We start from the raw sequence: 27,286 nt of genomic DNA, 5'->3' as shown, positions 1-27,286 counted from the left end.
CCTCTGGGGTTCCAGCCACACTAGGGGAGGCCTCACCAGCTGCGCTTGCCCAGGGTGGCCTCCGGGGTCATTACCGACAGAGCTGGGTACAGGGAGGCCAAGGTGCGGGGGCAAGGGGTAGTGTCTCCGAGGCAGTGGGTTTCGTCCTATGCCTGTCCCCAGGCCCTGCCCTGTTCCTCCTTGGCCACGGTGGGAGGTCCCCCCACCCCTGGCTCCCACACACCCAGCCCTAGAAGTTTGGCATTGGGATCCTTCAATGCATCTCAGAGTTATATTATTGTAACAAATCAGTCAAAATTCCATTTTACAGTTAAATAGTACAGAAGACAGACAGTTTACTGTACAGGCAAGTTGTGCATTGAAAACAAACACATCAAGCAAATTATAGTGCAAAGCAGTTTCTACCCCTTCCCACCCTCTTCCCTGCTCTGGGACGGACTTACTGAAGGTAGGTGTGTGGCAGGCGTTAATACCTCGACATGACAATGTGTCACAAAGGGTCTGTACCTGCCACCAACAGGCTTACAGTATCATGGCATCAGAACCCCTCAGTCTCCTTGTGCTTTCTCAGTGTTTGCCTGATGCAACTTTAAAGCAGCCTTGTAAATAAGGACCCATTTTTAGCAGCCCAGGCTCTCCGTGCCCACTATGGGCCTTAAAATTGGGCTCGGCATGGCTAGCATCAGGGGGTGGGGGTGGGGTCAATTTATTTCCTGTCTCTGCCCCTGCCAGGGCTTGGCTCTCAGGAAGGGCTGGTAATCCAGAGCGGCGCTACAAAGTGCTGGGCGCTGGGAACCCAAGGGTGCCTCCCACGCGGGCCTGGGGGGCCGGTCTGTCACCACAGAGAACAGGCGTGAACAAGGTCCAGGGGTAGGGGGTTTGTAGCTGCTTCCTGAGAAGGGGTGGAGAGCCCCCTGGGTGTCGGGAGTCAGCAGGGCACCCCCGCAGCTGTTGTGAAGAGATGGAGACTGCTTTTTCCAGTGAGGACGGGACGAGAGAAACTGCAGCAGGAGGGGTCTGAGTGAGATCCCCAGAAGGACTTCCTAACTCGCCGAGGTGTGTAGCCGGGGCGCATCGTCCGCCGGCTGTTACAGGCTGGGGCGGTAGGGCAGGCCGAGAGCTGTGACGGAGACGACAACTGAGGAGGGGAGACTGTCACATCCACAGAGGATGTGGCTGAAACTTACTAAAAACCACACGCTGTCTAGCCCTGAGGCCCTTGTCCTTTGCCACTGACACCTTTTTAGAATTAAACTCAGATGCAAGAATCTAGGCAGCCTGAACCCCGAGGCCTCCCCATTTGCAAACGGTACTTCACCTCTGAGCACAGGGGGTGCTGAGCTGAGGCCGCTGGGCCCCCTATGGCCCTCCTGTTCCACCCACACGCAGCCCCGGCTCTGCACCCCAACATGTCCTCTGGGGCAGATGTCTAAGAGGCACAGATGTGAATTCCAGCATCGCCTGGGTCTCCCTCTGGTCCCCTCCAACGCAGGGGAACTTCCTTTGGTGGAAGTTGGTGGGACACTCACTGGAGGAGTGTGGCCTCGGGAGGAGGTGCAGAGGCCTCAACAATCCCACGCTCTTGGGGGCGGAGGGCATGCTGTTCACCGGGACAGGGCTTTACCTGTAACAGGCAACGTGTCTGAAAACACTGGATGCTACTCTTTCTAAAATCAGCTTTAAAAACCGGTTTCTGCTCAAGACCGCTTCTGGAGCAAAGATGGAGGGCTGTCGGAGGTTCTGGCCCACGAGGCTGGGCGTGGGGGCGTGCACAGCGAGGCTGGGCCTGTGTGGGACAGGATGCCGAGGTCCGGCTCTGTGCCCTCAAACCCCAACGTCTTCCGCCAGGACCTTTCTGGTCCCTGTGCTCTCTCCAAAAATGGCCATTTTGAGACCAGCCTAGAGGGATGGGGGGATCCCTGATCCTCCACCAAGAGAACAGGGGGGGCAGGTCTTGGGCTGGTAAAGTGCATGGAGGACCCGATGGCAGGTGTCTTTCCTGGTTTTAGGGACCTGCTGCTGCCATTGGCTAGTCTACTCTGGGGCCTGGGACCCACAGATGGCTGGGGCGGGGGAGGGGCGGCTTTGAGCTGTTAGGAATCGTCGGGAAGCAGAGCCGGCGGGGGGGGGGCACCTGGCTGGGGGTGTCTTCATCTCATGTCTGCCAGCGCCTTCCTGGGGCCTCTGGATGGGTCCCCTCCCCATGGATACAATGAGGGGTGGGAGGCCTTCCTGTTCTGACTCAGTTTGTATGAATGTGGGGCGGGGAGCGCTGGGCCTATGGGGTGGGGGTCTCTGAGGAAGGTGGTGGGGGGAGGTGGGGAGGTCTTTCCAGGGCCCCGTGGGTAAGAGGCCAAGCCATGAGGGCAAATGTCACCTCCGTCTGGAACAGACGTGGTCTCTGCCCCCGGGGGGGCCCTGGGCCAGCACCGGGCATAGCTAGGTCGTTCCTGGGGGACGTGGCAGGAAACTTTCCCCACGTGGGGTGAGATGATGAGGATCTGGGCTGGGGGCGGTGACCTGAGGGAGGTCCCTACCTATCTGTACAATGACATGGCTGGACTAGATGCTCTTCGGAGCCACCCGCCAGCTCCGAGCCCAGGACTCGTGGACCCCGGGCCTGCCACCGGTCTGGAGCCGAAGTCTCATTCGCGTCCAGAGCCTCCGAGCCGGGCCAGCCATCTGTCGGGAGGGTTCGCGGGGTCCCTGCCTATGTTGGGCGCACTCAACTCTGACCCGGGTGGTCAGTAGGGCCGCCACACGGCCTCGTCCATGCGGCCCGGCGTGCTCAGGGCGGTGGGGGAGTTGCTGTGGCTGCCGTCCGCCTCCACACTGTCGCTCTGGCCACCCAGGCTGGGGTTCATGAGGTTGCCGGCGGCGACGGAGGCGCTGCTGGTGCAGGAGGCCAGCATGCGGGTCGGGGAGCGGTCGCCCCCGCTGCTGCTGCCGGCCACCATGGAGAACTGGTAGGAGCCGGAGGACGCGCCGTAGTAGAGGTGGTAGGGGGACGGGTTGGCCTGGAAAGGCCCGCTCTGGTTCTGCGGGCCCCCCGGGTAGGGCGGCGGGAGGTAGGTGTGGTGGAAACGGCCGGCGGCCGGCACGCTGGCCACGCTGAGGCTGCCCGACGGCGTGGCGCTGTAGGGGAAGGCGGCGGGCATGGCCCCCGGGTAATGCATCCTGGGGTCGGGGAAGCGGCTCTCGGTGAAGGTCTGCAGCGCTGGGAAGGAGCGGTCGAACTGGCGGGGGTCGGAGAAAGGGTTCAGGTCTGAGGTGCCTGGGGGACAGCAATGGGGACAGTCAGTCGCAGCCTGACACCAACCCCGGAGGCTGCTGGTTCAGAGGCCCTTCGAGGGAGTCCCTGCTTCTAGATCTGCCTCTGCTCTCGCTGCCCTGGGCTGCTGGTGGACCGGGGCCTCCCTGCCTCCGAACCCGGCCCCCCCCCCGCCCCCCCCCCGGCAGGGAGGCAGGCAACAGCACATGCATGGGCCACGGGTGGCCACGGGGGCCTCTCTGGGCAGGTGGAGGGGGCGGGGAGGACTTTTCCTTCTCCCCACGGAGTCCTCTTCCCAGCCTAGCAGTGCAGAGGCCTGTCGAGGGGTGAGGGTGGTCCCCACCTGCTGCTGCCTTCCTCCCTCCCCGTCAATAGCCGGTAAGACCGTGGCTGTGCAGACAGTCTCCAGTGATGCTCTGAGCTTGGGAGCTGGGGCCTGCTTTTACAGATAAGGAAACTGAGGCAGAGCGAGAGACACACACACATTGATTCGCTTGACCTTGCACAGAAAGGACTAGAACTCATCACGAGGCCGTTGCTTTCTACTCTGCTGCTGGGTGTGTGAACCTCCCCGGCCCAGGTGGGGCTGGGTTAGCGTAATGGGCCCCCGCCGTGTGTGGGGGGTGGGGCCACAGCAGTTGTCTGCTCCCCACCCTCTCATCCTTCACCCTGGGTCTGTGTCTCCAGGGCCGTCCTGTAGGCCGGAGCTGACCGGCAGCCAGACAACGGTGAGAGGCCACCCTCCGTGCCTCAGCACCAAAGTGAGATGGCAGCCAGAGGGACTTAGTGGGTTGGACCCTGCCTTCACATGGAGGGACCCGGTGTCCAGCCCAGGCCCTGCCCTAGCTCCCTCAAGGATGGCCCCTCACTAGACCCAAGACCAGGGAACCTTAGCCTCTGCCCCTTATTTTTATAGTCACAGACACCCCCCCAAACCTCAGTATTCAAAGGGGCTTCAGGATTGAGTCATGATCCCTTTCAGTAGGAAAACTCAGGCCCAGAGAGGGTGAGGCACTTGCCTAAGGGACACACAGCACATTAGACATGGCCCAAAGTTCTAGGGTTCGGGATCTGAGCCCTGACATGTGTCTGATAGGCAGCACAGCACTTATCCTGGGTCCAACACTTAGGAGCTGTGTGTCCTTGGGCAAGACACTTAACTTCTCTGTGCATCAGTCTTCCTACACGAAAAACAGAGACAACAATAGCTCCTAGAGTTAATGTGTGTAAAGTGCTCAGAGGGGAGTGCAGAGCAGAGGCCTGGGGAGGGTCTGTGTCACTGCAGTTGTTGTGACAGCTCTGGCTCCAAGTACCCAGGAGAACTGGCCGTGTCACAGGCCTGCAGGGACAGTTCCCTCCCCCGGTCCTTCCTTGTACCCTGACCAAGGGGGTGATTCTGGGGAGCAGTAGAGGGGTGGGTGAGCCCCTGGCAGTGGTCCTGAGGGCAAGTCTGTCTGGTTCCCACCCCTCTGTGCCACCCACCAAAAAGGACGGAGAGCTGTGGGTCCCCTCAGGCCTCCTGTGTCCCCAGATCTGCCCGCCGTGCCATGTGACATAAGGTGAGAGCTGAAATGTCCCAGGGCTTCCTGACTCCACCGGGGACAGCCGCCTCAGCCGTGGGTGCTGGTCCTGGCTGTCAATCAGAAGGGAACAGTGCTCCCAGGATCGAGGTGGGTGGATGTGGGCACAAAGGTCTAGATGACTGGAGCCTTCCAGAACATTCTAACAGGCCCCTTGGCTGGTCAATGGTGCCTTGACACATAAGGGGCCAGAGGTGCCTGGCACCCTGAGCAGAGCCAAGGGTGAGGTTGACACCTCTCCTCTGAGCCCACCTGATGGAGCCCTCTTCTTCCAGCAAAGGAAACCTGAATAGGGGCCCCAGGATGTGACATCAGGGCTGCAGCCCAGGAAACACGAGGCCATGCAAGGTGGGCCTGCGCCGTGGAGACCACGTGGCCCCGGGAGCTGCCTGGCCTGCCACTGTCCCCTCCTGCCTTCCTCCCAGGGTGGTGGGGGAAGCGTCTGCCCCCAGCGCCCCCGTGGCTGCCGCCCCCGCCAGCCCAGTAGCCCCAGGAAACCCGAGCTGGCCAGCCGTGGAGCGGCCAATCCCAACACTGGAAGGAAATGTTTATTTTCTTCTCCAAATTGCCCCAGCTGCCGCTTGGTGGCTGAATGAGCTCTTTGAGCTGGGAGAAGCCCCCTTTGTGGGCAGCACAGCTGAGGGGGCCGGGGGCCGGGGTATGGAGGGCTTGGGGCCTTGGCACTGTGTGCCAGTGACCAAAGCCAGGGGCTCAAGGGGCAGAAGGGGCATCAAGGGGGTGGTGGTGGTGGAGGGGGTCCTGAGAAAGATCCCAGGATAGAGTCTGAAGGCAGAGGCCCATCCCACCGGAGGGGGGATGCCAAGGAAGGGGCCCCAATAGCCCTGCAAACACCCCTCTGCGGCGGGTACTTTCTTCTTTCCTACAGATGAGAATACTGAGGTTCAGAGGAGTGAAGTAATTTGCTTAAGATCACGGTCAGGGCCTGGCATAGCCAGGGACCCACCGGGCCCCAGCTCTGCCTGTAGCAGGGAAAGGCCTAGAGGGTCAGGCGACTGAACCTTGACAAGTGCTGGCCTGTGGGAGATGGAAGCAGGGACGGCTTTGGGCAGGGGAGGGGCATGAGCCCAGAGAGCAGAGTACCTCCGGCTGCTTCCTGGGGTCAGACCCCCAGGCGGCAGCCCCCTGGGCTCAAGAACCACTGAGTGTCTCAAACTCACCAGCCTTCCAGAACATTCTAACAGGTCCAACGTCCCTGCAGCACCTACCTTCCCCACCTTGGGGGCCCAGCAGGGCGAAGAAAGGAAGCTTCCTATGCCAGAATAGAAGGGACCATCTCTTCCTACTGAGGGACTGTCACTAGTCCTCCTGCCGCTGCACTGTGCCTGGCAGTAAGGCCTCCCTTAGCGGAGCGCCCCAGGAAGCCCCCATCTCAGCCTGGAGCGTGGAGCAGGGAGTCAGTGTGCGCCCTCACCCTGGCTCCTCCCGCTTGGGGCCCCGTTGTCTGTGCCCTCACAAGTGCGGCAAGTTCCTGGGGGTAGTTGCTTCGGGGACGCTGGACCTGGTCAAAGGGGCTAAGTTTTGGGCTCTGTGACCCAGGAGTGGCCCTTAATCTCTTAAGCCTCAACTGGCTCATTGGCCAGATGGGCTCTTAGCAGGCCCTGCAGGACTGAGAAAGAACAGCTGCCCACAGCGAGCGGCAGCTGGCCCTCCCGCCTCTGTCCAGCGCTGCTGGCGGGGGCTCCCTGCCCCTGCCTGACCCAGGGACCCGCCACGCATGGTGTCCGGTGCCCCACCTCGCTGGCTCGGAGGGACCAGAGCGCAGAGCAGATAACTCGCCACCCAGCCACTTACGGAGCACCTGCTCCGCACCAGGCATCCTGTCTTCTCTGCAAGGCCCCTTTGTGCCCGCTGCATCCAGCCAGGCAATGGGGACAGAGACACAGTCTCAGCCTAGACGCCTCCCCTCCTCTTCTGTTTGGAAGAAGTCTCTGGGGTGGGGGCGTGGGGTGGTGGTGCTGGGGGAAGGGGTGCTGTGTGTCTGCAGGGCTGGGACATCACTTTGCTGTTGACAAAGGCTGTCTGAGTGCAGGAATGGCATTTGAACGTCCGATGCCCAGGGCTGAGGCCACCACCGCCGCCCCTCTTTCAGAGGACAGGGCAGAGGCTCAGGCAGGGGCCACACGGTATCTTCAGCAGGGACCAGTCTGTCACAAGCTCCTGAGACAAGTCATGCCCCAGTTATAATGGCTACACTATGGGACCCTGAGGGGACCGTGAGTTCCTGGAGGGCGGGGCTGTGTCTACTCCTGCTGACACATGACGTGTGGTGGGTGTCGGGATGCGTTTGCTGAGTGAGTGAAGGGCTTGGCCCAGGTCCGGGCCCACAGCATCCCTAGGAAACACCTGCAGGAGCAAGTGAGCACCCGCGCCCTGCTTTGGTCCGGAGTCACAGGACAGAGCCCAGGCCCCCGGCCGCCCCCCGCTCCGCGGCCCCCGCCGTGCGCACCTTGGATGGGCGTCTGGGCCTGGCTGCTGAAGTGGCTGGCGGTGCTGATGGAGCCGCGGGGACTGGGCGCGCTGGGCGTCACACGCATGCGCAGTCGTTCCAGGTCCCCGAAGCGGTCGGAGAAGGCCTTGGTCTGGTCCTCCAGCTTCTGCCGGTGCCCTGCAGAGCATGGGGAGCCCGTCAGCAGCTGGTTCCCGAGGATCGCAGGGGGGCGGAAGTGCCTCACGCTGCTGGGGGTGGGGGTTCTCCCTGACACCTCTGCAGGGACAGTCCTCAGGTTACTGCCCACCTCTTTTCCGAGGGTCCCCAGAGACCTCTTGCACAGAGAACAGTCATTATGGGCTGCCGTGATGGTCTGCCTCACCCCTGCCTGCTGGAGGAGGCCTATGTGTTCTTCTACTTGAACCTCAACAGCCCACCGTGCAGCACAAGTGTAAACTGAGGCAGCAGGCATGTGAAATGGCTCAGATGAGCTTCCGTGGGAGTGAAGGAGACAGCCCGGGGGTGCTGCCACTCTTTACCTCCCAGCACCCCAGACCCATTCCCCACCCCCACCTGCAAGGATAATGGGAGGTGGCCCTGGACTGGGGAGAGTGGGCTGCTCTAGCCCTCAACCATCCTGAGACCCCCAGCACGAGCCTTGTCCTCGCGGGGGTGTGTGGAAGAGGCCTGGGACACTTGGTGGAGGGCCCGAACTCCCACCTCTGACTGGAAGCTGGGGACAGGGGGCCGGGGCACCTGGCTTGGGACATCACACGCGGAGAGACTGCTACCATCTCCCACTGCTTCTCTGCCACGCCCCCCCCCAAGGGCCCCAGCGCAGTCTCCCAGGCCCCGGAGGTGTGGGCGGGGCTGGGGAGGCCACCCGCTGTTTCTGGGGAGCTGGCTGAGGGCTCCCCTCACGGCTTCTTGAAGGATGTCAAGCTCGCAGGGACCTCGCTTCCCCTGACACGCCGAATTTTCAATCATACACTTTCCATTTCATACGCAACATGTGAATCTCTACGGAAGGAGAAGCACTGCAGAATTACAGAGAAGACGAAGCGCTCCTTTGACCCACCCTAAGCCCTTCCCCAGAAATTTCCACGTGATCAGTTTGGTGGCCTTTCTCTCCAGCCCTTTTTCGGTTTCACACGTGTGGAAAACACAGCACGTTTCTCACAGAAGCTTGTGAATGCCTCAGGCTCGTTTATCACTCTGTAACTCACTTTTCTAGTAGCGCATCCCAGAGCACACCTCAGTTTCCTGATCTGGAAAATGGGCGGGGGCGCGTAACCCAGCTCCACAGAAACAACAGAGCTCCTGCTGAACCTCGGGAGCCCCAGTGGGGCTCAGTGGGGGCTCAGCAAGAACGAGGAGGGCTGATCACTGTGGCAGCAGATGTCCTTTGTCCCTGCCGGTCCCAGCCCCTGGTGGCCGCCACTCACTCGGCCCGTCCTGGAGGACGCTTAGGTCATTTTCAAATTTCCTCCACTCTCCTTCACAGGCAGTGTCCCTGTCAGGGTCCAGGAATGTTCCTATTTACGTCTTTGTGCCTGGAGATTTCTCCAGTGCAGATCCAGGCGTGGGCTGATCAGTCAGACGCCAGCCATTAGCCTAACCCGAGGCTGGCCTGTTCCATTCCAATCCTCCCCCCCCCCCACACCGAGGGAGGAGGCCGGGCAGGCAGGGAGGCTAGGTTCTTTTGACAAAGACAACTGTGGCTCAGAGAGGTGAAGAGGCTTGCCCGCAGTCACACAGGAAGAGGGCAGGATGTCCTGAATCTGGGACCGCTTGGAGAAGCAGCACAGGGAGGGGCTGAGGGAGGACAGGGAAGGCTTGCCTGAGTCCTTGGATCTGCAGTGACACGCCGAGTCTTCTAGACTCACAAGGAGAGAAGAAGAGAGAAGTCTGGAGGAGGTAAAATAGAACTCCTCACCATCCTTCCTGAGGCCTGGAAAATGGCATCCCAGGGGCCTGGAAAGGCACGAAATGACTGTTGACCTCCCTTGGGAACAAGGGGACAGAGCTGGAGGCCTCAGAACAGGTTTGACACCTGGTTTTCAAGACAGGGATGCAGTGGGTTCTAGCAGCACAGACTCCGGGGCTCCCCGTGCACACCCCTGCCTCACACGAGCATCTGGAGGCTCCCAGGGAAGAACAGTAGTCCTGGGAGCCACAGTGGGCTCAGCAAGCCGCCAAGAAGTGAGGCACCCACTTTCTCCTACCAGGAGGCCCCAGGCCTAGAGCCCGAGGGACGTTTGTCAGCCGGGATGATGCCCAGCTAGGCCCCCTGCCAGTTTGCAGCCTCCACGTTCAAGATTTCAGCATTTGGCTGGCTGCATGACCTTAGCCACAGAGGACAGCTTCACAGAAGTGGTGTCTGGGAGGTGCCGCGGGGCTCAGCCCTGGTACGCCCCAGAAAACATGCGGCCACCAAAAAGACAGCAGATGATGTGGGCCAGCTGGAGGGCCAACGAATTCAGAGCAATCTCAACAGGCAGGAAGGTGGCCGGATAGGCGTGGAGCCTGTGACTGACCTGATGGCAGCTTGGGAATGAAGATTCTGCATGTCTTAGCCAACCACAAGCCTGACGGGGCCAACGGGGCTACACAGAGACTCGTGCAGAACCTCAGGCCTCATAGCGATCGCCACTGTGGAATGAAGCCCCGTTCACCCAGTGTTTACGGTCATTCCCACCACCCCTCAGAAGGAGGGCAGGGCTCACCGCCGGCCTGGGTTCGAGGATGGGCCCAGCCACTTGCGCAGCTTTGGTGGCCTGACTCAAGTCACACGTCCCTTGCCCCCACTCCGAGCCGCAGAGGCCAAACAAGGTCTATAGATGTCCTCCATCTACATGGGTCACTGCTGTCCTGACCATCTCTTCCAGCCCTGACCCTGCCAAGGGAGGGCAGCGTTAGTGGCCCCACATCACAGACCGGGACACTGAGGCCGCGATGGCAAGCCTGGGACACAAAGTCAGGACAGCAGAGCCAGCCCTGGTGTGCAGACCCCTAAGGCCAAGTGCTTTGACACTTTCCCTTTTTGCTCCCACTGTACAGATGGGGCTACTGAGACTTCCAGATGAGATCTCTGCTATGTTGTTAGTTTGGGATGGGAATCAGGTAATGTGGCCCAAAGACACGCACTCAGCCACACGCAGTGCTGCCTTCACAAAGGGCACACTTCCTGGAGCGCTTTGGGAATTGCTTCCTGGTTGCCAGGCCATGAGGGAGGGGCAAGGGCAAGCTGGGGTGGCTCCATGCGGCCCGGGCGCCGGCAAGTCTCAGAGCCACAGGGCGCTGGCCTTCACACTTGGGAGCAGAACAGAACTTTCTGTGCCTGAGGAAAGATGGGCCGACAGAATAGACCTCTTTCATGTGGCCACCCACAGCAGGAGCCGGTGGGGGAGCCTGGCCTTGCTCACTGGGTCACCTGGGGCCCAGCTCTTTCACACCGTGCCTCAGTTTCTCTCTGTGCGGCTTGCTCACGAGGGCCCCTCTAGCTTTGAGAGTCTCTGGCTTGAGAGTACCAAGGTCAGCCACCGGCCATACCAGGCCCCCAGAAGAAAGAGGGGCAGGGGTGCTTGCTCTATAGGTCAACCCTGCCCCTGCTCCCCACTCCCACCCCCCTCCTCTTGCTGCTGCTGTTCTCAGGGTTTCTCAAGTATGCGCTGCCTCTCACACTTCGGAGCCCCAGCTCAGGCACAGCCCCTGCCAGGAATGCTTTCCTGTCCTTGGGGGCTCCCCTCAAGAGCCCCTCCTTCCCTCCAGGAAGACCGCTTGCCCCAGCGAGGAGCCTCTGCAGCACCCTGGAAGGCCAAGGGCAGCAGCTAGCAGCACCGGAAATGAAACAGCAGCCAATGCTTGCGGAATGCTCCCCCTGCCCCAGCATCTAAGTGGACGACGTGCACTGCCTGCTTTCACCCTGCGTCTTCTCACTGTCCCTACTTTATGGGGAAGAAAACTGAGGCTCCGTGAGGGTCAGTGACGTGTTGGAGGTCACACAGATGGCTTAAGGCCACCTTCTCTTCCTGGAGTCCATCCTGAAAGAAAGGAGCCTGGGTTTTGACAATCACAGGCTCCAGACAATGGGTGTTAGGGCCCAGCCCAGGGCCCAGGGGGACCCTCTGTAGGCCCAGGAGGATGGGTGCTCCACCAGGCGTGCTGAGTCCCACTCTCTAACCATGCTTGGCTCTGACCCACCCACCAAGTCCCTCTTCCCCTCTGGGCCTTAACTGTCACAACTGTAAGGTGGTTTTCATCCTGTCTGACCCCCGAGGTGAGGACGAACTGCAGGACAGACCCCAAGTGTTTAAAATAAAGCACTTTGCTCTCAAAAATAAATAAACATTAAAAAAAATTAAAAACCACACTCTGTGTCTTTTTCAAAAATAAATAAACATTAAAAAAATTTTTTTAAATAAAATAAAGCACTCTGCAGGGAGGATGGCGACCACCTGGGTAAGGCCCCACCGTGGCCGGCCACACCTGTCACCCTCCAGTAGCTGAGTTCAGATCACTGCCGATCCCTGCAACGTGCCTCGCTTAGCGCCGTGAGTCTCGTTCCCGGGAGGGCAGGTCCCAGTGGCCTGGGCCTGTGTGAGACAGCTCTTCCCCACTGGTGCTCATGGCAGGTCACTTTCTCCCTCTGGGCCTCAGCTGTCTCATCTGTAAAGTGGAGAGCATACTGGGACTCCCAAGGGCGTGGCCAGGCTGCAGGAACTAAACAGGTGGTCGGGCCTCGGCCCTCAAGGAAGGCGTCCTGAGCTCCACAGTCCGTCCTTAACGCGTCCAGCTAGTGGGAGCGCCCAGCCTCGCAGGTGTAGGAGAAGGGTTGGAAGCAGGGGAAGGAACGCTGCGGCCCAGCCAGGCTGAGTGAGTCACCCAGGGCCACACAGCGCTGGAGGAAGAGAACAAGGGCTGGAGTCTGGCTTGGGGGCTCCCTTGCCACCAGTCCCTAGGCATACTTCATCACCACCAGCTGGGCCAGCACGGGGTCCCTGCACCTGCCAAGTACCTGGTGCTTCTTGGGGAACCACTGGGGCCATCCCCCTGCCGCCGTGCTGGCCCAACACAAGTCCCCAGGATGAGGGTGGCAACCCCTTTAGCAGGCAGGCACTTGCGAGGGGCCAAGCGCTGTGCTAGGTGAGCCGTGCATATCGTTTACAAGGGCCATAACCCTCTGAGGGGCTGCTGCCATTGCCCCTGTCTTACAGGTAGGAAAGTGGAGGTGTGAGGTCAGGGTCAGGCCTGGAAAGGTCAGCATGCTGCATAAAGCTTGGTGGCTGAGGCCTTGGCTTCCAGAGCGCTCCAGGAGAGGAGAGCTGGGCTGACCAGCAAGGGCCCAGCTGGGCCTTGGCTGGGTGGCAGAGGACGGGAGGCAGAGGGGACAGGGGACAGAAGCAGAGCTGGGCACAGGAAGGGCATCGGCTGCCGGGAACAATGAGGGGGGCCCTTCACCCATCTGAAGCCACTGGGCCGCCTCCTCGGCCGCCTGGCCCGGCTCCGGCGCGGTCACAGCCCAGACACAGCAGCCACTGTCCGCCCAGCTGCGGGGTGGGGCACCTGGGCCCGAGGCCCGCTCTGTGGCCTGTCAGGAGATTTACACCCGACTCTTAACAACCGCGAGGAATCGCAGGCGGGTGCTGGGCCCCGGGTGGTCTGCCTTGAATCGGCCCCCTGTGAGCAGATGAAAGCTGGTCGGTGGCTGGGCTGGGAAACGGGCTGGCGGGGGGCCAGCGGGCAGGGAGGCAGGCGGGCTCCCTCCCAGGGCTGCGACTGGGGCTTCCAGCGGCCTGGGGTTGATTAGGGGAGCCCGGGAGGTCTGAGGTTAACCCCTTCCCTCCTGCTGGGTGCTCTCCCCTGGGAACCGAGGGGGTCCTGGGAGCAGGGGCCTCTCCTCATCCCAGGTCTCCCTCTGCCTTCCCAGACCTGGAGCCGAGAACGGAACTGCGGCAACTTTGGGACCCTCAGAGGCCCCGCTATGGGCGTAGGGTCCCTCTTCCTGCCACCAGCAGCCACAGTAGCTGTTTGCTTCCTTCCTTCAGATCTCTCTGGCCAAATGTCACCTCCTCCAGAGGCTTCCCCGGGGTTCCCCTCCCCGCCCACAGCCCACCCCTGAGCTCTCCACCCCTCCCCCCAGCTTTCTCTCCATCAGACTTCTCACTACCTGAGATTCAGTCCACTCATCATGTATTTACTTCGTTTATTCAACAAATATTTACTGAGCACCTACTAAGTGCTTACATCTGTACTCCAGGGTCTATGCCTGCACCCGGCAAAGCAGAGGAAAGAACTTCTGCCTCATGGAGCACGTATAATGGTGAGGGGACATGAGAAATAAATGAAATATATGAGTGAACTCTGTTGCATCCTGGAAGGTGATCAGGGTTCTAGGTCAAATCAAGGCTGGTAAGGGGTGAGTGCGTGCGTGTGATCTGCAACAGCATGGTGGTAGTGGGGGGCTCACTGAGAAGTTTGAGTAAAGACTTCATTCAGAGTCGGAAAGTACAAGCCATGCATCTGGAGGTGTCTGGGGAATATTTCAGAGAGACAGAATAGCAGTGCAAAGGCCCTGAGGCAGGGATGTGGCTGCCCAGTTGTAAGACCAGCCAGGAGGCCAGGGTGGCCAGAGTGGGGTGAGCAAGGAGGATGTCAGGGAGGAAGTCAGGGGTAATGAGCACAGATCAGGTGGGGTGCTGTGGCCACGGTGACAATACAACTATTTATACCACCTTCCCCCACTGCTAATGGATAAGACCCAATTGGGACGGAGCCTGTCCGTTGGGTTCACTGTGGCATTCACAGCTTCTAGAACAGTGCCAGACACACGAAAGGTGCCCAGGAAAATATTTGTTGAAACGGTCCCATGTACATTTTTGGGAAGAAAGGGCCCACAGGCAAGATGCTGCCACTGTCTCCCCTTTGCCTCTGGCAGGATTAAAACCTTGGGTCCCCCCATTTCAGGTACCAGCACCTGCTAAGCCTGGAAGGTGGGGGGAGTGGTTGTGAACCCACGGTCTGTGCCACAATCGCCAGGCACCGGGCAGCCTCCTGCCTAGATCCTGCCCGGCCACCTGCTTTTTAACCAGCCCCCGGTGGCTCGGAGGGATACCAGCACTGGGAACCTCAGAAACCGAGGCCACACAGGCAGGAAGCCACCAAGCCGGCCTTCAAACCCAGCCAGCCACCTGGTGGCATATCGGGCCTGCTCTGCAGGGCACCAGAGGGGAACGACCCAGCCACAGAACCCACAGCTGCGCCTCAGGGATCTGCAGACTCCTGCTCTGTGGCTCCCAGGACCGGCCCCGACTCCCTGCCCCATCGCACAGAAGGCTCAACCCTCACCTGGGCCGGGAGTCACAAAGCAGGAAAAAAGCCCAGAAAGGAAATCCCATGATAATCCATGAGGGTTTCCTGTGGGCTGGGCAGCTCCAGGTTCCTTTCCCTAATGCTCAGGACGACCCCCCCAGAGCAGATGCTAATATCATCCCCATTTCACAGATGAATACAGCAAGGTAGGAAGGCCCTTCTGGGTGGCCCTCACTTCCCTGAGCCCCAGACTGGAGCCCAGGGGGTGCACTGAACTCACCCTTGGGCAAGTGGCTCTGCCCCCTGGGGTGCTTGAAGACCTGGTCACGGGGACTTGGCATCAGGCCTGGCACATGGGAAGTGCTCGGTGACCAGCAGCACTGAGCTAGTCTGTTACCTCTTACAGGTTGGGGAACGGAGGCCCAGAAAGGATGAGGACTTGTCCAAGGTCACAGACAAGGCCAGGCTGGGGTTAGAAGCCAGGCTGCAGGTTAGACCTGACCTGAAGACCTGGGTGGGCAGGGGCGGGGGCAAGCAAGTCCTCGGGATGGGAGACCTGTGCAGCTGCCTCCTCCCATGGCTGCTCTTTTCTATAAATAAGCTTCTGCTAAGATTTTGTCTGAACAAGTCTCTTTAAAGAGACTTAGAGGCCCAGAGAGGGGTGCCATTTGCCTCAGGTCACACAGCCAGCCTGGCCTCTGGCTCCGGCTGATATCCTGGCCTGATTTCTCTTTCCTTCCTCTTGCCACCTCCCTTCTCTCTGGCCTCAGCTGCCTTGTCCTGTGCCTCCCCACACCCTGCCACCTTCCTGTATCAGCTCACCCTCAGAAGGGCTGTCTCAGGTCTGGGGACCTCAGGAGAGACGAGGTGGCAGGGGATTTGGACTGGGGGCTCCCAAAGGCAGGGCCACACCTCTACCCTTATCCAGGGCCCTCAGCGGGGGAGGGTGGGCAGCTCTGGGCTAAGCAGGGCTGGGCACGGAGGGTTTGGAGGGATTCCAGGCATCGCTGGGCCCCTGGGAACCCTCCTAGCGAGCTCCAGGACCCCCGCTCTCGTGCTGCTATGGACTGGGTGCTCACTGCTTGGTGGAGGGGCTCCTAGGTGCACCAGCATCACGGTGAACCTGACCGTGGCTCCTGTCCATCCTGATTCTGCCTCTGGAGACAGAGTGGCAGGTCACCTTTCTGAAACCTTTATGGCCATGGCATCGGGTTCTCAGCAGCCACCCTGCTGGTGACCAAGAGTGGCCATCCACGGATGGTGTTAGTGGTGGAAAAGCACGGGAGTGGCCAGGTGCTGGGGGTAACAGGACAGCACGGATCCTGGGCCTCACCAGGACCCCCCCCTGGCCACAGCCAGATGCTATCCACATGCCCTTACTGATCTCTAGGCCTCCAGTGTGGGTGGTATCACCCCACTTCCTGGAGGAGGGGGCCGCGGCTGGAAGAGGCCAGCAATCTGCCCGAGGTCCCCAACCAGGCAGGCAGTCTGTCATCTGCATCATGGTGGCTTACGAGGGTGTCCCAGACATCACCACCTCGAGACTCTTGCAATCACTGACTCAGTTCACAGATGACAAAGCTGGGGCCAAAAAGACAACACAATTTGTCCAGGGCCGTGAAGCCCAAGGCCGGGGGCATGGACCCATCCACATCCAATCGCAGCAGGAATCTGGCCACAGCAGATGCCTGCCTATGGGTCTGATGACCACGTGAGGGGGCGAAGGGAGGTGGGGGAGGGGCCCTGAGAGCCTGCAGGGAGAGTCACCCAGGGACACCGGGCCCAGCTAGAAGCCGGTCCTGAGCGGCCAGACACTGGAGTGGGCCCAGGAATTGGACAGATGGGGAGCTAGGTCAGTTGATTCCCTAGAGGGAAGGGGCTAGCCCTGGGCCAGGCCTCGTGGCCCTTACTGACCACACCCTGGCAGAGTCACGTCTTCCTTCTGAGGCTCCTGGGCTCAGGTCCCTATTCTGCCTTCCTGGCCCAAGTCCACCCAGCTTGGAATGGAAATCGAAGACTGTCTTTGGGAAGACAGGGCACCTCTCGGCACCGAAGGCCACGCGAGGTCCTGGCGGGTTCTCAGCGCGCCCTGGCCTGGACCAATCAGCACTCTGCTCAGAGCTCAGAAAGCAGCCAGTCCTGAAATGGCCAGCTGGGCCTGCTGGTTCTCGTTTCATTCATTCATTCACTCATTCATTCATTTAGTGAACACCAGCCTCTGGCTCCGTCTGGCAGCTGCCCCTTCAATCTCCATAACCCAAATCTGCAAACAGCAGGTCCGTCAGCAGGCAGAAGCAACTGAACACAAACCCTCTCTGCTGCTAAAAGGCACACATCAGGACGCCCTGTGCATAGCAGGTGCTCAGTAAATGTCTGCAGAATCAAGTTTGCCTTCTTGTGTGTGGGTTTGGGGATCAGAGCGCCCAGGCTGTGTGTGACTTCAGTCACATGCGGAGATCCAAAGACAGTTTCCAAGGATGGGATGTGGCCTCACAGCCAGCCCAGCTCCTGTGTTTGATGGCTCCCTCCCTCAGTCCAGGCAGAGGAAGCCGAGCAGAGTAGAGCAAACCTGGCCAACTCCCCCCCACCCCCAACACTCGCAAACACCCTATGGCAGACTTTCCCATCCAGCTCCTTTCCTTAACAGATGCAAATCGCAAATCCATACTCTCTCTCTCTCTCTCTCTCTCTCTCTCTCTCGGCCATTCCCAGTGGGCTGTCTAGGGGCTCAAGCCCACTCTGCCATTTTCCCTTCCCAGCATCCTTGCTGGCCTCCAGCAGCCCAGGGCAAAGCACACAAGGTGTGGGCTTGGGAGACTGGCACGTAGAACCCAGGACTGCAGCCCCCGACGGAATGCTTCAGGGGATGACTGCCATCCGTCTGACCCGGCCCCTGCCTCCCGTCCCCCCACCCCCACAGACGGCTCAGTGGCTCTGGCACTTACGTCTGGGTTCCCGGGGTCCATCCACGGTCACCTTGATGGCTCTGTGGTAGGTGGCCACTTGGGTGGGGTTGGTGAACACGGTGATGGTCAGTGTGAAACTCTTCCCTGGGGAAGAAGAGTGGAGAATAAAGGCAGGAGGTTGGCACCTGGAGCTGTGAACAGCACCCCGTTCTCCCTTCCAGAAGGGGCAGATCTCTCTCCTTTGAATCCGGGCAGAAGACGGGACTCTGCGTGACGTTCTAGCTGCTGGCCTTGGCATTCAAGGCCCCAGAAGGTCTGGCACCAACTTTATCATCTTCCCCTACTCCATGCTCTGGTCCCTCTGCTGGTTTTCTCCCTGCTTCCTGGCCTTGGTGCTGTTCCTTCTGTCCAGTGACCCTTGCAATTTGGCGGGGGGAGCACCCCAAATATGTGTATAAAAACGCACATACTTTTTCCTAAAGGTAACTAGTGATCTTTACAGGAAATTTAGGGAACACAGAAAAATCACCCACAGTTCCACTAGCCAGAAATAAACACTATGAACACTTGGGTGTTTCCTCCTCTAATCCTTTTCGTGTGGGTATCGTGTATTTACAGAGTTGCAATGATACCAAAATACATATTTTCATACCCTGGTTTTGTTTTCCTTCATTTAACCTCACATCACAAGCACTTTCTCATGTTGTTAAAAATTCTTCATAAACTTCACTTTTAATGGCTGCAAACGATTTCAACTCACAGAAGCCTCCTCTTTTGTCTGTCTGTCTCACTCTCTGGGGCTGGCGCCGCTGCCGGCTTCTCACTGGCGAGTGCAGCCGGGGCCGAAAAGGGGCTGATTTGGGAGCTGCCGACATTTCATGTGTAGACGCAACTGTTATTTCCAGAGCCCTGTTCTATTTTTAGATAGACATTTGGCTCCAAAGTCTCCATTCAAAATTCCTAAGAGAGGAAAAACTTTTAAAATAATAAAAAAAAATTTTTTTACCATTTAAAATAAAATGAAAATGACCTTTTGTTTATACAAATCTTTGTCTACATCTCTGTTGATTTCCTTAGAAAAGATTCCAAGAAGCGGTGAGTGATTTCATCGCATCTGAGAATTGGGACCTATTCAGGGCCATGGATCTCTCCAGTGAGACGGTGCTCCAGAGAGGCACCGTGACCGCCCCGAAGCTCCGTCTCCCCGCCTGAGCAGGCAGAGCGGTGAGCGGTGAGCGTGGCCGCCTGTCAAGGTGGAAGGTCTTAGGTGGTCCTGACTCCGTCTGCCTCTCTGCCCTGCCCAGTGGGCCTGAAAGAATCTTCTCTCTCTGTCCTGACCCGACACAAATGATCGCTTCGATGTTCTCTTATTCTTTCCTATTGGCGTTTTGGTGCCTTTGAGAAATGGCTCTGCAGTAGCCCAGCAGCGCTTTCCCCGCCCCTTTTGTGGCCATCAGTTTCTCAGCTCAGCGGCCTTTTTGTTTTGCCTTTTGCTTTGTGACACTGAGCTGCTTTGCATTTTCGGTGCTTCCTCTCGCTGGTGCTTTCTCCCTCTGCCTTAGGGTGAGGCAGGTTGCCCTGAGTAGCAATCGGATCAAGGCTTTCCCTCCATAAACAGCCCTCTCTCTACCTTCTGCCTTTAACTCTTGGACTCTCCGGGGGTTTAAGCAGTGGGTATGGTATGAGGTCTAGATCTGCCTCAAAGGGCAACCCGGTTTTCCTCTCACCTTTGCTGAACTGGGACCCTCCTCTCCTGCCCTCTTCTCCTGCTGGAGGCATCAAAGCCCTCACCCTGCATGAGGCTGGGGAGGGTGTGAGGGGAGTCTTGCTGATCCCCTAAGCTCGGCCTCCTCCTTCTCTGCCCCCCGAGCACCCCTATCTCTGGACTCCAATTGCAGATCCAGGGGCTCCCTAAGGGCAGGGAGCCATGGGCCATGGTGGGCACCGAGGGAGGCTGCCTGAGCAGACCCTTCTGCTGCCCTTGAACCCTCCCCCACCCGCAACTCCCCAAGGCAGGCGGGTGGGAGGGCGGGCTTGATGTCCACCCCTCACAGGTAGGGGAGGAGCACTCAGGGCAGGGGACGATAGTTAGTGCTTCTCTTTGCATGGTCGGGTCCAGTAATCCAGTGACAACTCTAGCCCCAGAACCAGAAAAATCCAGAGCAAAAGGAAATCAGCCAGCCTTCTGGGGTCCCTTGGGTTTCGTAAACACCAGGCAGAGGTGCCACTCAAGCTGGGGAAGAGTGGGGCCTCTTGGGAAGAATTTTCCCGCGCCAGTCCCCTGGAGGCAGGGATGAAAATGCAAACAGCACCTGCTCCTGGGGTCCAGGGTCTGAAGAAATCTAACCTCTCACGCTCAGACCACAGGGGCACTTACCATGGTTTCTGGAAACTGAAAGTGCAGAAGGTCTAGGGAAATGCCAGGCCTCAGGCTCCCTGCCCACCTGCTGGGGGGTCCTGGGACCTGCCTTCCCTCACTTCCTGGTCACTTGTCTCCTGGACTCCTCCCGGGCACGTCCTGGGTGGGGGGGGGGTCCCCAGGCCTCTGCCACTTCCAGTACCTCCTGGAACTGCAGGGTGCCAGGCTGGAAGGACCCCTGTGGTTGAAGGGCTCCCCCGTCTCTCTCTGGTCTCCACTGAAGAGCTACCTCCTTGGTGAGACCCTCTATGGTCACTTTATCAAAAGCAGGCATTTTAAACCTGGCATCCGTGGCTCCTTCTTAGAATTAAGTGGGCCCGTGAACAGGGATAGGAGAACAAAAATGGCAGTTGTGTGGTCCCTAACCTCCGGCTGCGATTTGGCGTCTCCCTCAAGTATGACTGTAGGCAGCAAACCACAGAGGTATTACAGAAGTTCCTGTGACCTTGTCACCAACAGACGTCACAGATATTTACATATCACATTACGGACGTTGCACATTTCTCTAAATATCTTTTATGCTCGTCACGACTTCCAAATTGTGGTCGTCATCAGACCCATTGCCACATCTTCCCATGTAATACGCTAATAAAGCAACACATTTATCCCAATTTTAAGAGACATTCTGCTAACTCTGTTTTGTCATCGGTTTCCATTGTAATCCTTTGTATTTTATTTAATTCGTCAAAACATTATTCTGAAACTGTCAGGCGGTCCATGGGGTAAAAAAAAACAGGTTAAGGAGCTCGATCTGAAGTGTCAGAGACCCTTTTGCCCCCACCCTGCTGCGTCCCCAGCCCCTAGGACAGCATCTGACATGACAGTAGAGGCTCAGTGGATGTGTGTTCAATACATTGAGGGAGAGATGACTGTTCCCATTTTACAGATGAGAAAACTGAGCCTCATGGAGGGGTGATGAGTCACCCACATCACACAGCGTTTAGGCAGGGCCAAAAAGGTTAGAATGTGCTGGAAGCCTGTGTCCCTGCAGGGTACTAAGGACCTGCTCCTGAGAAGCCTCCACTCTCACCGGGCAGCAAACCACTAGCCACCCCTGAGGTCATCGGCCCTTCTCAAACAGTTTCCTCCTGCCTCCCAGGCTCGGTACCACTGGTCCCAGGTAAGAGAGGAGGGAGGAAGGCAAAAGGGAGGGGCTGGGACCTGGGAGCGGGAGTGGAAGGGAGGCAGGGGCCCCGGTGAACAAGGGGCGGGGAAAGCTCCCTCAGTGCCCGCCCCCCTGCCTGGTGGTGAACTCATTTCCCCCCACTCCCAGTCTGAGAGCAGAAAGCTGAGAAGACCGAGCAGGTGGGCAACTTTGTGCAGGAACCTCGGGCAGACGTGCCAGCGGCCAGAAACCACTGCAGGTCATGGCGCTCGGAGGGCTGGCCCTGGGGCAGAGAAGTCTGGAAGTAGCTGCCCCTAGGGGCCCCGAGTGACCCCAGACATTCCCATAGGACCGGGGTCCCTGGCGCAACCAGCACACACAGCCAGGTCTGGCTTGGGGCCAGTCCCCGTCCCTCTCAAGACGGGCTCTTGTGTCATAAGCCCCAACCACAGGCGGCTTCATGGACAGCAAGCGGGGACAAGTCTCAGGGGAGCCCGGGGTTTTCTCAACGTTGGCCAACGCGCCCTCCGTCTCCTCTCCCAGCAGCCGCCTGTGAGCTGCACCCACGCATCTCGTCCCAGATCTCAATCCACAAGCTACGGGCTTCTTTTTAACTTGCTAATGATAGTTCAGAACTCCTGCTTTTCTCATTGTCGCCTAGGCTGGTGGCTGCCTCCTAGAGGACACTTAGGGAATCTGTGGCGTCTGGTCCTCCAGAGGCGAAAGGTGGGGGGCGGAGGACCCAGATGTCCAGCGCTGCCCAGGGCACTGGTATATTCCTTCTTCCTGTGTGTGACAAACTTGTTACCGAGAGTCTCGGAGCCACGAGCCTAACTCGAGTTTACATAGAACAAAGATTTTTTCCACGCTTTTAATATCTATTAAAATTTCCAGGATGGAAGATGGGGTATTTTGTTTTGTTTTGTTTTAACTCTGCCAAGAATGGTTTACAGCTTCAGCAAACCACGCCACGGACGGCGGAGCTGGGTTCAGACCTCGAGTCCTGTACGCCCCGGCGGGCATGGGGCATTCGGCCAGATGCGCAAGTGCCCACTCAACTCACAGCATCGTTTCGCTCGACATTTACATATTCAAATGGGTATTTTATCAAAAATCACTTTCCCCTTTTTTCTCCATCACAGCGATGGAATCGTATGGATTTTGAAACTGCACATCAGTGGTGGGTAGGTTACGTTACCCAAGCGTTTCGCTGTAGGGTGGCGAAGGGGGCGTTGTAAGAAGGGCACTGCATCTGGTGGGGTGGGAACCTCGGCCCTAATCACTGCAGGAGACACCCACTTGGTTTCTTTCCCTCCCTTTTCTTGGGCCCCACCTTCAGGCTTATCGTGAGGGCCCTGCGGTAGTGGTGGTGGTGCTGTGTGTCCTTCATGGAAAGCTATTTTCCTAGAATTAGGACAGAATCAAGGAATGAAAGACTAGGAAACAGGCAGAAGTTTCCATCTGGCTTCTCGGTCTTGGCAAGAGTCAGGAGGCCGGGGAAAGGCTCGGGGTCCCAAACTCCAACCTGTCCCCACTCCTAAAGTGACCCACTGTCCATGTCAATTGCTGATTTGTCCTCTCAGTGGGAATTTCCCGTTGGGCAACATGGGCACGGCAGGTCCGTCGCTGCGTGCCACCGGACCCTGGCACCCTCCTTCCCCACTGCCAGCCGCCTCCACTTCTCCCACTCGACAATTCACACCTTCTGGGTTTCCCCCACCCCCGGCCAAACCACACCACAATCACAGAATCAGTGACTACACCGCTCAAAGGGACTTCAAAGATCTCCAGTGGCAGGCATCTGAAGTAACAAAATCTGTTACATGCATCCAGCTCTCGCTTTGTGCCAAGTGTCACACTTGTGCCCATTTCCTCAGTCCTTACAAAGTCTCGAGAGGGAGGTGTCATGGTTGGCCCCATTAAACAGATGGGAAAACTGAGGCACAGCGAGGTTAAGCCACCTGCCCCATGTCATCTAGCAAGTCACCAGCAGAGCTGGGACTGAAATCCAGGTGGGCTGGTTGTTGACCCCAGGGGGTTCAATACCATGAGCCTCTGAGGTCTGAAAGCCTTTGTCAAGTTCCACAGGTATTGGGTTGCCCATTCAGGCCCGTTCCTGTCCCCGGAGCCCCATGAGACTGATGGGGGAAGGGCGATGAGAATGGCTTACAAACTCGGCCCCCGAGCCTCCCAGACCCATGACTCCAGCTTCAGCCTCTGAGAGCACCCACCTGAATATGAAAAAAATGCTTGGGAAACCCACCTCCCTCCCACTGCCCCCCCTCCCCCGGCCCTGCAGGGTAAGTGCAGGTCTGTGGGCCCAAGTGGCACAAAGAAATCATTTTCCGGGGCAGAACGGATGCCGATGCCGCTGACAACTCAGGGAAGCGCAGGGGGCCCTCTTTCTCTATATCACCTCCCCAGACAGCCAGTAAGGTGTGACAGTCCTGGGACAGACCTCTCCTTCTCTGCCTGCCTCAGAAGGGACCACAGCTTCGGTGGGCCCCCCTCGGCCTCCCCTTACATCCTTGATCCGCCTGGGCCTGCACACCTGGCCACCGAGCCCCCAAGTCAAGCTGCATCTCTGCAAGCTACCCACTGACCTGGTGGCGGTGGCCAGTGATTCTCTACTCAGGGCTGCGGCTGGGATTAAGTTGCAAAAGGCCTGAGAGATTGGGGATGACAAAAGGGGCTTGGAGACTAATTAGGAGCAGCAATGAAAGCTTAATTCATAAAAGCAAACATTTTCCATCCATCAACCTGCAACCAGTTAAGGGCACCGTTTGAAAGAAATCTGTGCGTGGGGAAGGGAGCCAACAGGAACAGGAAATGTTTGAAAGAATGTAAACTATTTCAGTTTCATAAAAAGTAACAAGTAAACAGTTATTACATGCAAATAATGCCCTGGTTTTAATTAATGCTGAAAAGTCAAAATATGTTTGACATTTGTATGTATACATTGAACGGCTGGAGAGGAAAAAATGGTGCCCAGATGCCCGTTTCGGAGCAGGTCTGGCGGCTCAGAGGGAACTAAAACCTTGAGAAGGTCTTGTTTATTGGTGATGAAAAGTACAATTCTGCTTCAGCCTCTGTTCAGACTGGTGGCAGGGGGAACCTAGCTCACTTTCTTAACGGAGCTGGAGGGGCAGCCTGGGTCTTGGGAAGGGCACTCTCCGAGTTGCAGCAGCTGGTCTTAAAGGGCCAGCGAGCCCTCGATCCTCCATTTCGCCGGGGCAGGGTTTCTAGGACTTCTCCACCCAGACGTGATGATGGGTTTCGGGTCCCAGTAGCCTCCCACTCAACAGCCCCAGTGGCGGCAGCCCGCTGGTCCTGCCTTCCTCCTGCTGCCGGAGGCGGATCACCCAGGCAGGGTGGGGGACCAGCCTTGATTCTGGGGTGGGGAGCGGCAGCTTTTGAGCTGCGCTTTCCGTCTTTTCTCCACCACCCTAAGGCTCACAGGGCTGGGGAAACTGTGGCTTGGGGAGACCACAGGTGGGGAGAAGCAGCCTCAGAGCTCGAAGCTCTCGTGGGGAGATCCCATCCCCGTGGGGAGGCTGGCTGGGTGCTCGCCCCCCCCCCCGCAGCCCAGCCATTTGTCTAAGCCAGCTGCTGAACCCGCCTGCCACAAAAGACCTATGAGACTATTCATCCACCATCTCCTCCCAGCATCTTTTATGAGGCCAGAATGCTCAAAAAAGGGGTGACGTGGGAGGCTTTGAGGGTTAGTAAATCCCAGAAACTGGGAGACAGTGGTGTCTTTCTCTGGCAAAGGCCCCTAACTTTCCTCACATCCTCAGTGGGGTCTGTCACACCCCCGCCATGGGGCTCCAACCGGCTGTGACAGACCCAGTCGGGCCTGGAGCCCTTGTTTCTGGGGCTCCCACAGGGACCCCCAAGGGCTTGCTCTCAGCCTTCCCCGCCCTCCCCCCCCACCCCTGCTGTTGCCGATGTCAGGGTGCACAGTCCCTCTTCGGCTCACCTCGCCCACTGCGGCCCACGAAGCGAAGGTCGTTGAACCTGGCCACCTGGTTCTTCATGACCGCTGAGGCATTGCGCAGTTCAGCCGAGTAGTTCTCATCGTTGCCGGCCATCACCGTCACCACGGTCCCATCCGGCACGTCCCCTAGCGCCACCACCTGAGGGCACAGGGGAGGGGGACAGCTTAGAGAAGCAGGGGAGGCTGGGGAGAGGCGGGGAGGGGCCGGGCAGCTCTCCTAGGTCCCAGGCGCACTGCAGGATTTCTCAAAGGCAGAGGGGACAAGAGGTTTAAACACAGCGGACACCTTCCCCCCCCACCAAATAGCAAAAACAAGAAGCCCAAATCTCTGCCTTCCACACCCAAATCCTAGATCAACTGGTCCAGCCGTGGCCTGAGAAATTATCCTTTCATGGAACCTGAGCGAGAGCTGTGAACGAGCTCCGTGGCTACAGCGCGGGGTACAGTGCCCTCTCCCCTTCGGCTTCCGCGAAAGAGGAATAAACATGCTCTTAGCAACCAGTCTCTAAATAAAAATAATATCGACAACAGTCATAAGGGGACTGCACCCCATGCTCAATTAATGCAAGAGCCGTTTGGGGAATGAAATTTGGTCCTGAAATGTGGCCCAGGCCCAGGTTATCGGCCTCTGCCGAGCTTGAATTCGTTATGCAGGGAAAATGCAAAATGCAAAACAAACCAGTGTTTAGAGGGGGGTGTACAGAAAACCCCTTTAAAGCGAGAGAGGGGGCTATTGATAGCAGGAAGATGCACCTGTTGGGAATTGCAGGATTGGGGGTGGGGATGCCTCCCTAATAAGGTCTCCCCCCAGCCCTCGCCCCAAGCAGCGGGGAGAGGCAGATGCCTTTTGAAAAGGAATCAGACTGCAAATAGAGTCACAGCCATTTAAACGTGGCCACCGCGTGCAGGGACTAAGGGATCCAGATGGTAAAAATTTCAAGGAGAAAATGTTTGGGGTCTGATTAAAAAGGCCAGATTTCCTGTCAACATCCTGTCTTCTTTTAATTTCAAAGATTCCTTTTAAGCTCCAAGTGACAGTAAAACCTCCGATCTGAGGATTAAAGTCACACGGGCCTTCCCCTCCCCCTCCTCGCCGGGAGATTTTCCCCACTGGCATTTTAAGATGTCACCCGGGAGACCTCCAAGAGCCACTCATCCTTTTTTTTTTTTTTTTTCCCAATTTGGAATCGTCTTAATGGGAGCAAGGCCGGCCTCAGCTGCCAGGAGCCGCGGTTTCCAGCCACCTCGGGCACCCCCCCCTCCCCACCAGCCGCTGGCCCTTCCTGCCCTGCCCTTTCTCACGGCAGCTGTGAGAGGTTTAGGGGAAAACCAAGGCGTTTTCGTTTCATCTCGCTGCCCCCTTAAAAAAATGAAAATGAAACAGTCGCCTACTCCCTAGCAAAGAAAAAAAAAAGATCCTCTAAATGGCTGGGGTCTGCCAGGGGTGGGAGCACCGCCCCCCCCCCCATTTCGGCCTGGCATTCGGGATTCCCGCCGCAACGGTTTAGGGTTCAGTGCCCCCTTCTCAGACCTAGAGCCGTCCCGGTGTAAAATTTCAGAAGCCAGAGGTTGAGGGTGTGAGCAGGAAGTGTTTCTGAAGCGGTGCAGGAGGAGGGGTGCTGGCGGTGAAGGGTAGGCCCTATCCACCCTCCGCACCCCACCTCCGGTGTCCTTGCCCCGCTCCCGGGGCTCCTCTTCCCCTTTGCCCGCAAGGCTGTGTCCGAGGGGTCCGGATCGGAGAGGAGCGAAGCCCCATCCGACCGTTTCCGCAGCAACGTCTTTCAGCCGGGCTCCCCGAAGGTGGAAGGGGCAACCCTCCCCAAAGTCATCCGTGCCGGGTGCCTCTGAGAGGCAACGCCAAGGTCCCCCAGGCGGAGCGCGCAGCGAGACCGAAAGCGTCCAGGGCCCGGCTGCTGGGCTCTCGCCGCGGGGTGGCGGGCACGTCCCCTCCCTTCCCCTGCCTCCTGCAGCTCAGACGCCCGGATCCCCGGGCCCAGGGGCCGCCCGCGCCGGGCCCAGCACTCACCTTGAACGCGACCGGCAGCGTCTTGTTGCAGCGCCAGTGCGAGGGCAGCACGGAGCAGAGGAAGTTGGGGCTGTCGGTGCGCACGAGCTCGCCCGCGTGGTCCGCCAGCACGTCCACCATCGAGCGCACCTCCGGCCGGGTGCGCCCTCCGGGCCCCACGGCCGCCTGCGCGCTCAGCGCGCCGCTGTTCTCGCCCATCTTGCCGCCGCCGCCGCCGCCGCC

At 58.6% G+C, this 27,286-nt stretch overlaps 1 protein-coding gene across 1 annotated transcript in view; it reads right to left on the bottom strand.

The window, feature by feature from the left end:
* Nucleotides 1-257: 257 nt before the first annotated feature.
* The window catches only part of RUNX3 (RUNX family transcription factor 3), a 27,473-nt gene continuing 444 nt past the window's right edge, over nt 258-27,286 (bottom strand). Inside the window, exons 2-6 of the mRNA XM_029945871.1 lie at nt 27,065-27,286; nt 25,021-25,177; nt 17,557-17,661; nt 7,319-7,477; nt 258-3,274 (exon numbers count right to left, since the gene is read on the bottom strand). Coding sequence (XP_029801731.1) covers nt 2,745-3,274; nt 7,319-7,477; nt 17,557-17,661; nt 25,021-25,177; nt 27,065-27,286 — 1,173 coding nt within the window. The 3' untranslated portion in view covers nt 258-2,744. The remainder of the gene's footprint in view (nt 3,275-7,318; nt 7,478-17,556; nt 17,662-25,020; nt 25,178-27,064) is intronic.

Source organism: Suricata suricatta, chromosome 8 (assembly GCF_006229205.1).
Source record: "Suricata suricatta isolate VVHF042 chromosome 8, meerkat_22Aug2017_6uvM2_HiC, whole genome shotgun sequence".
In the NCBI taxonomy this organism is placed as follows: Eukaryota; Metazoa; Chordata; class Mammalia; order Carnivora; family Herpestidae; genus Suricata; species Suricata suricatta.
This window is presented reverse-complemented; position numbering and strand designations above follow the sequence as displayed.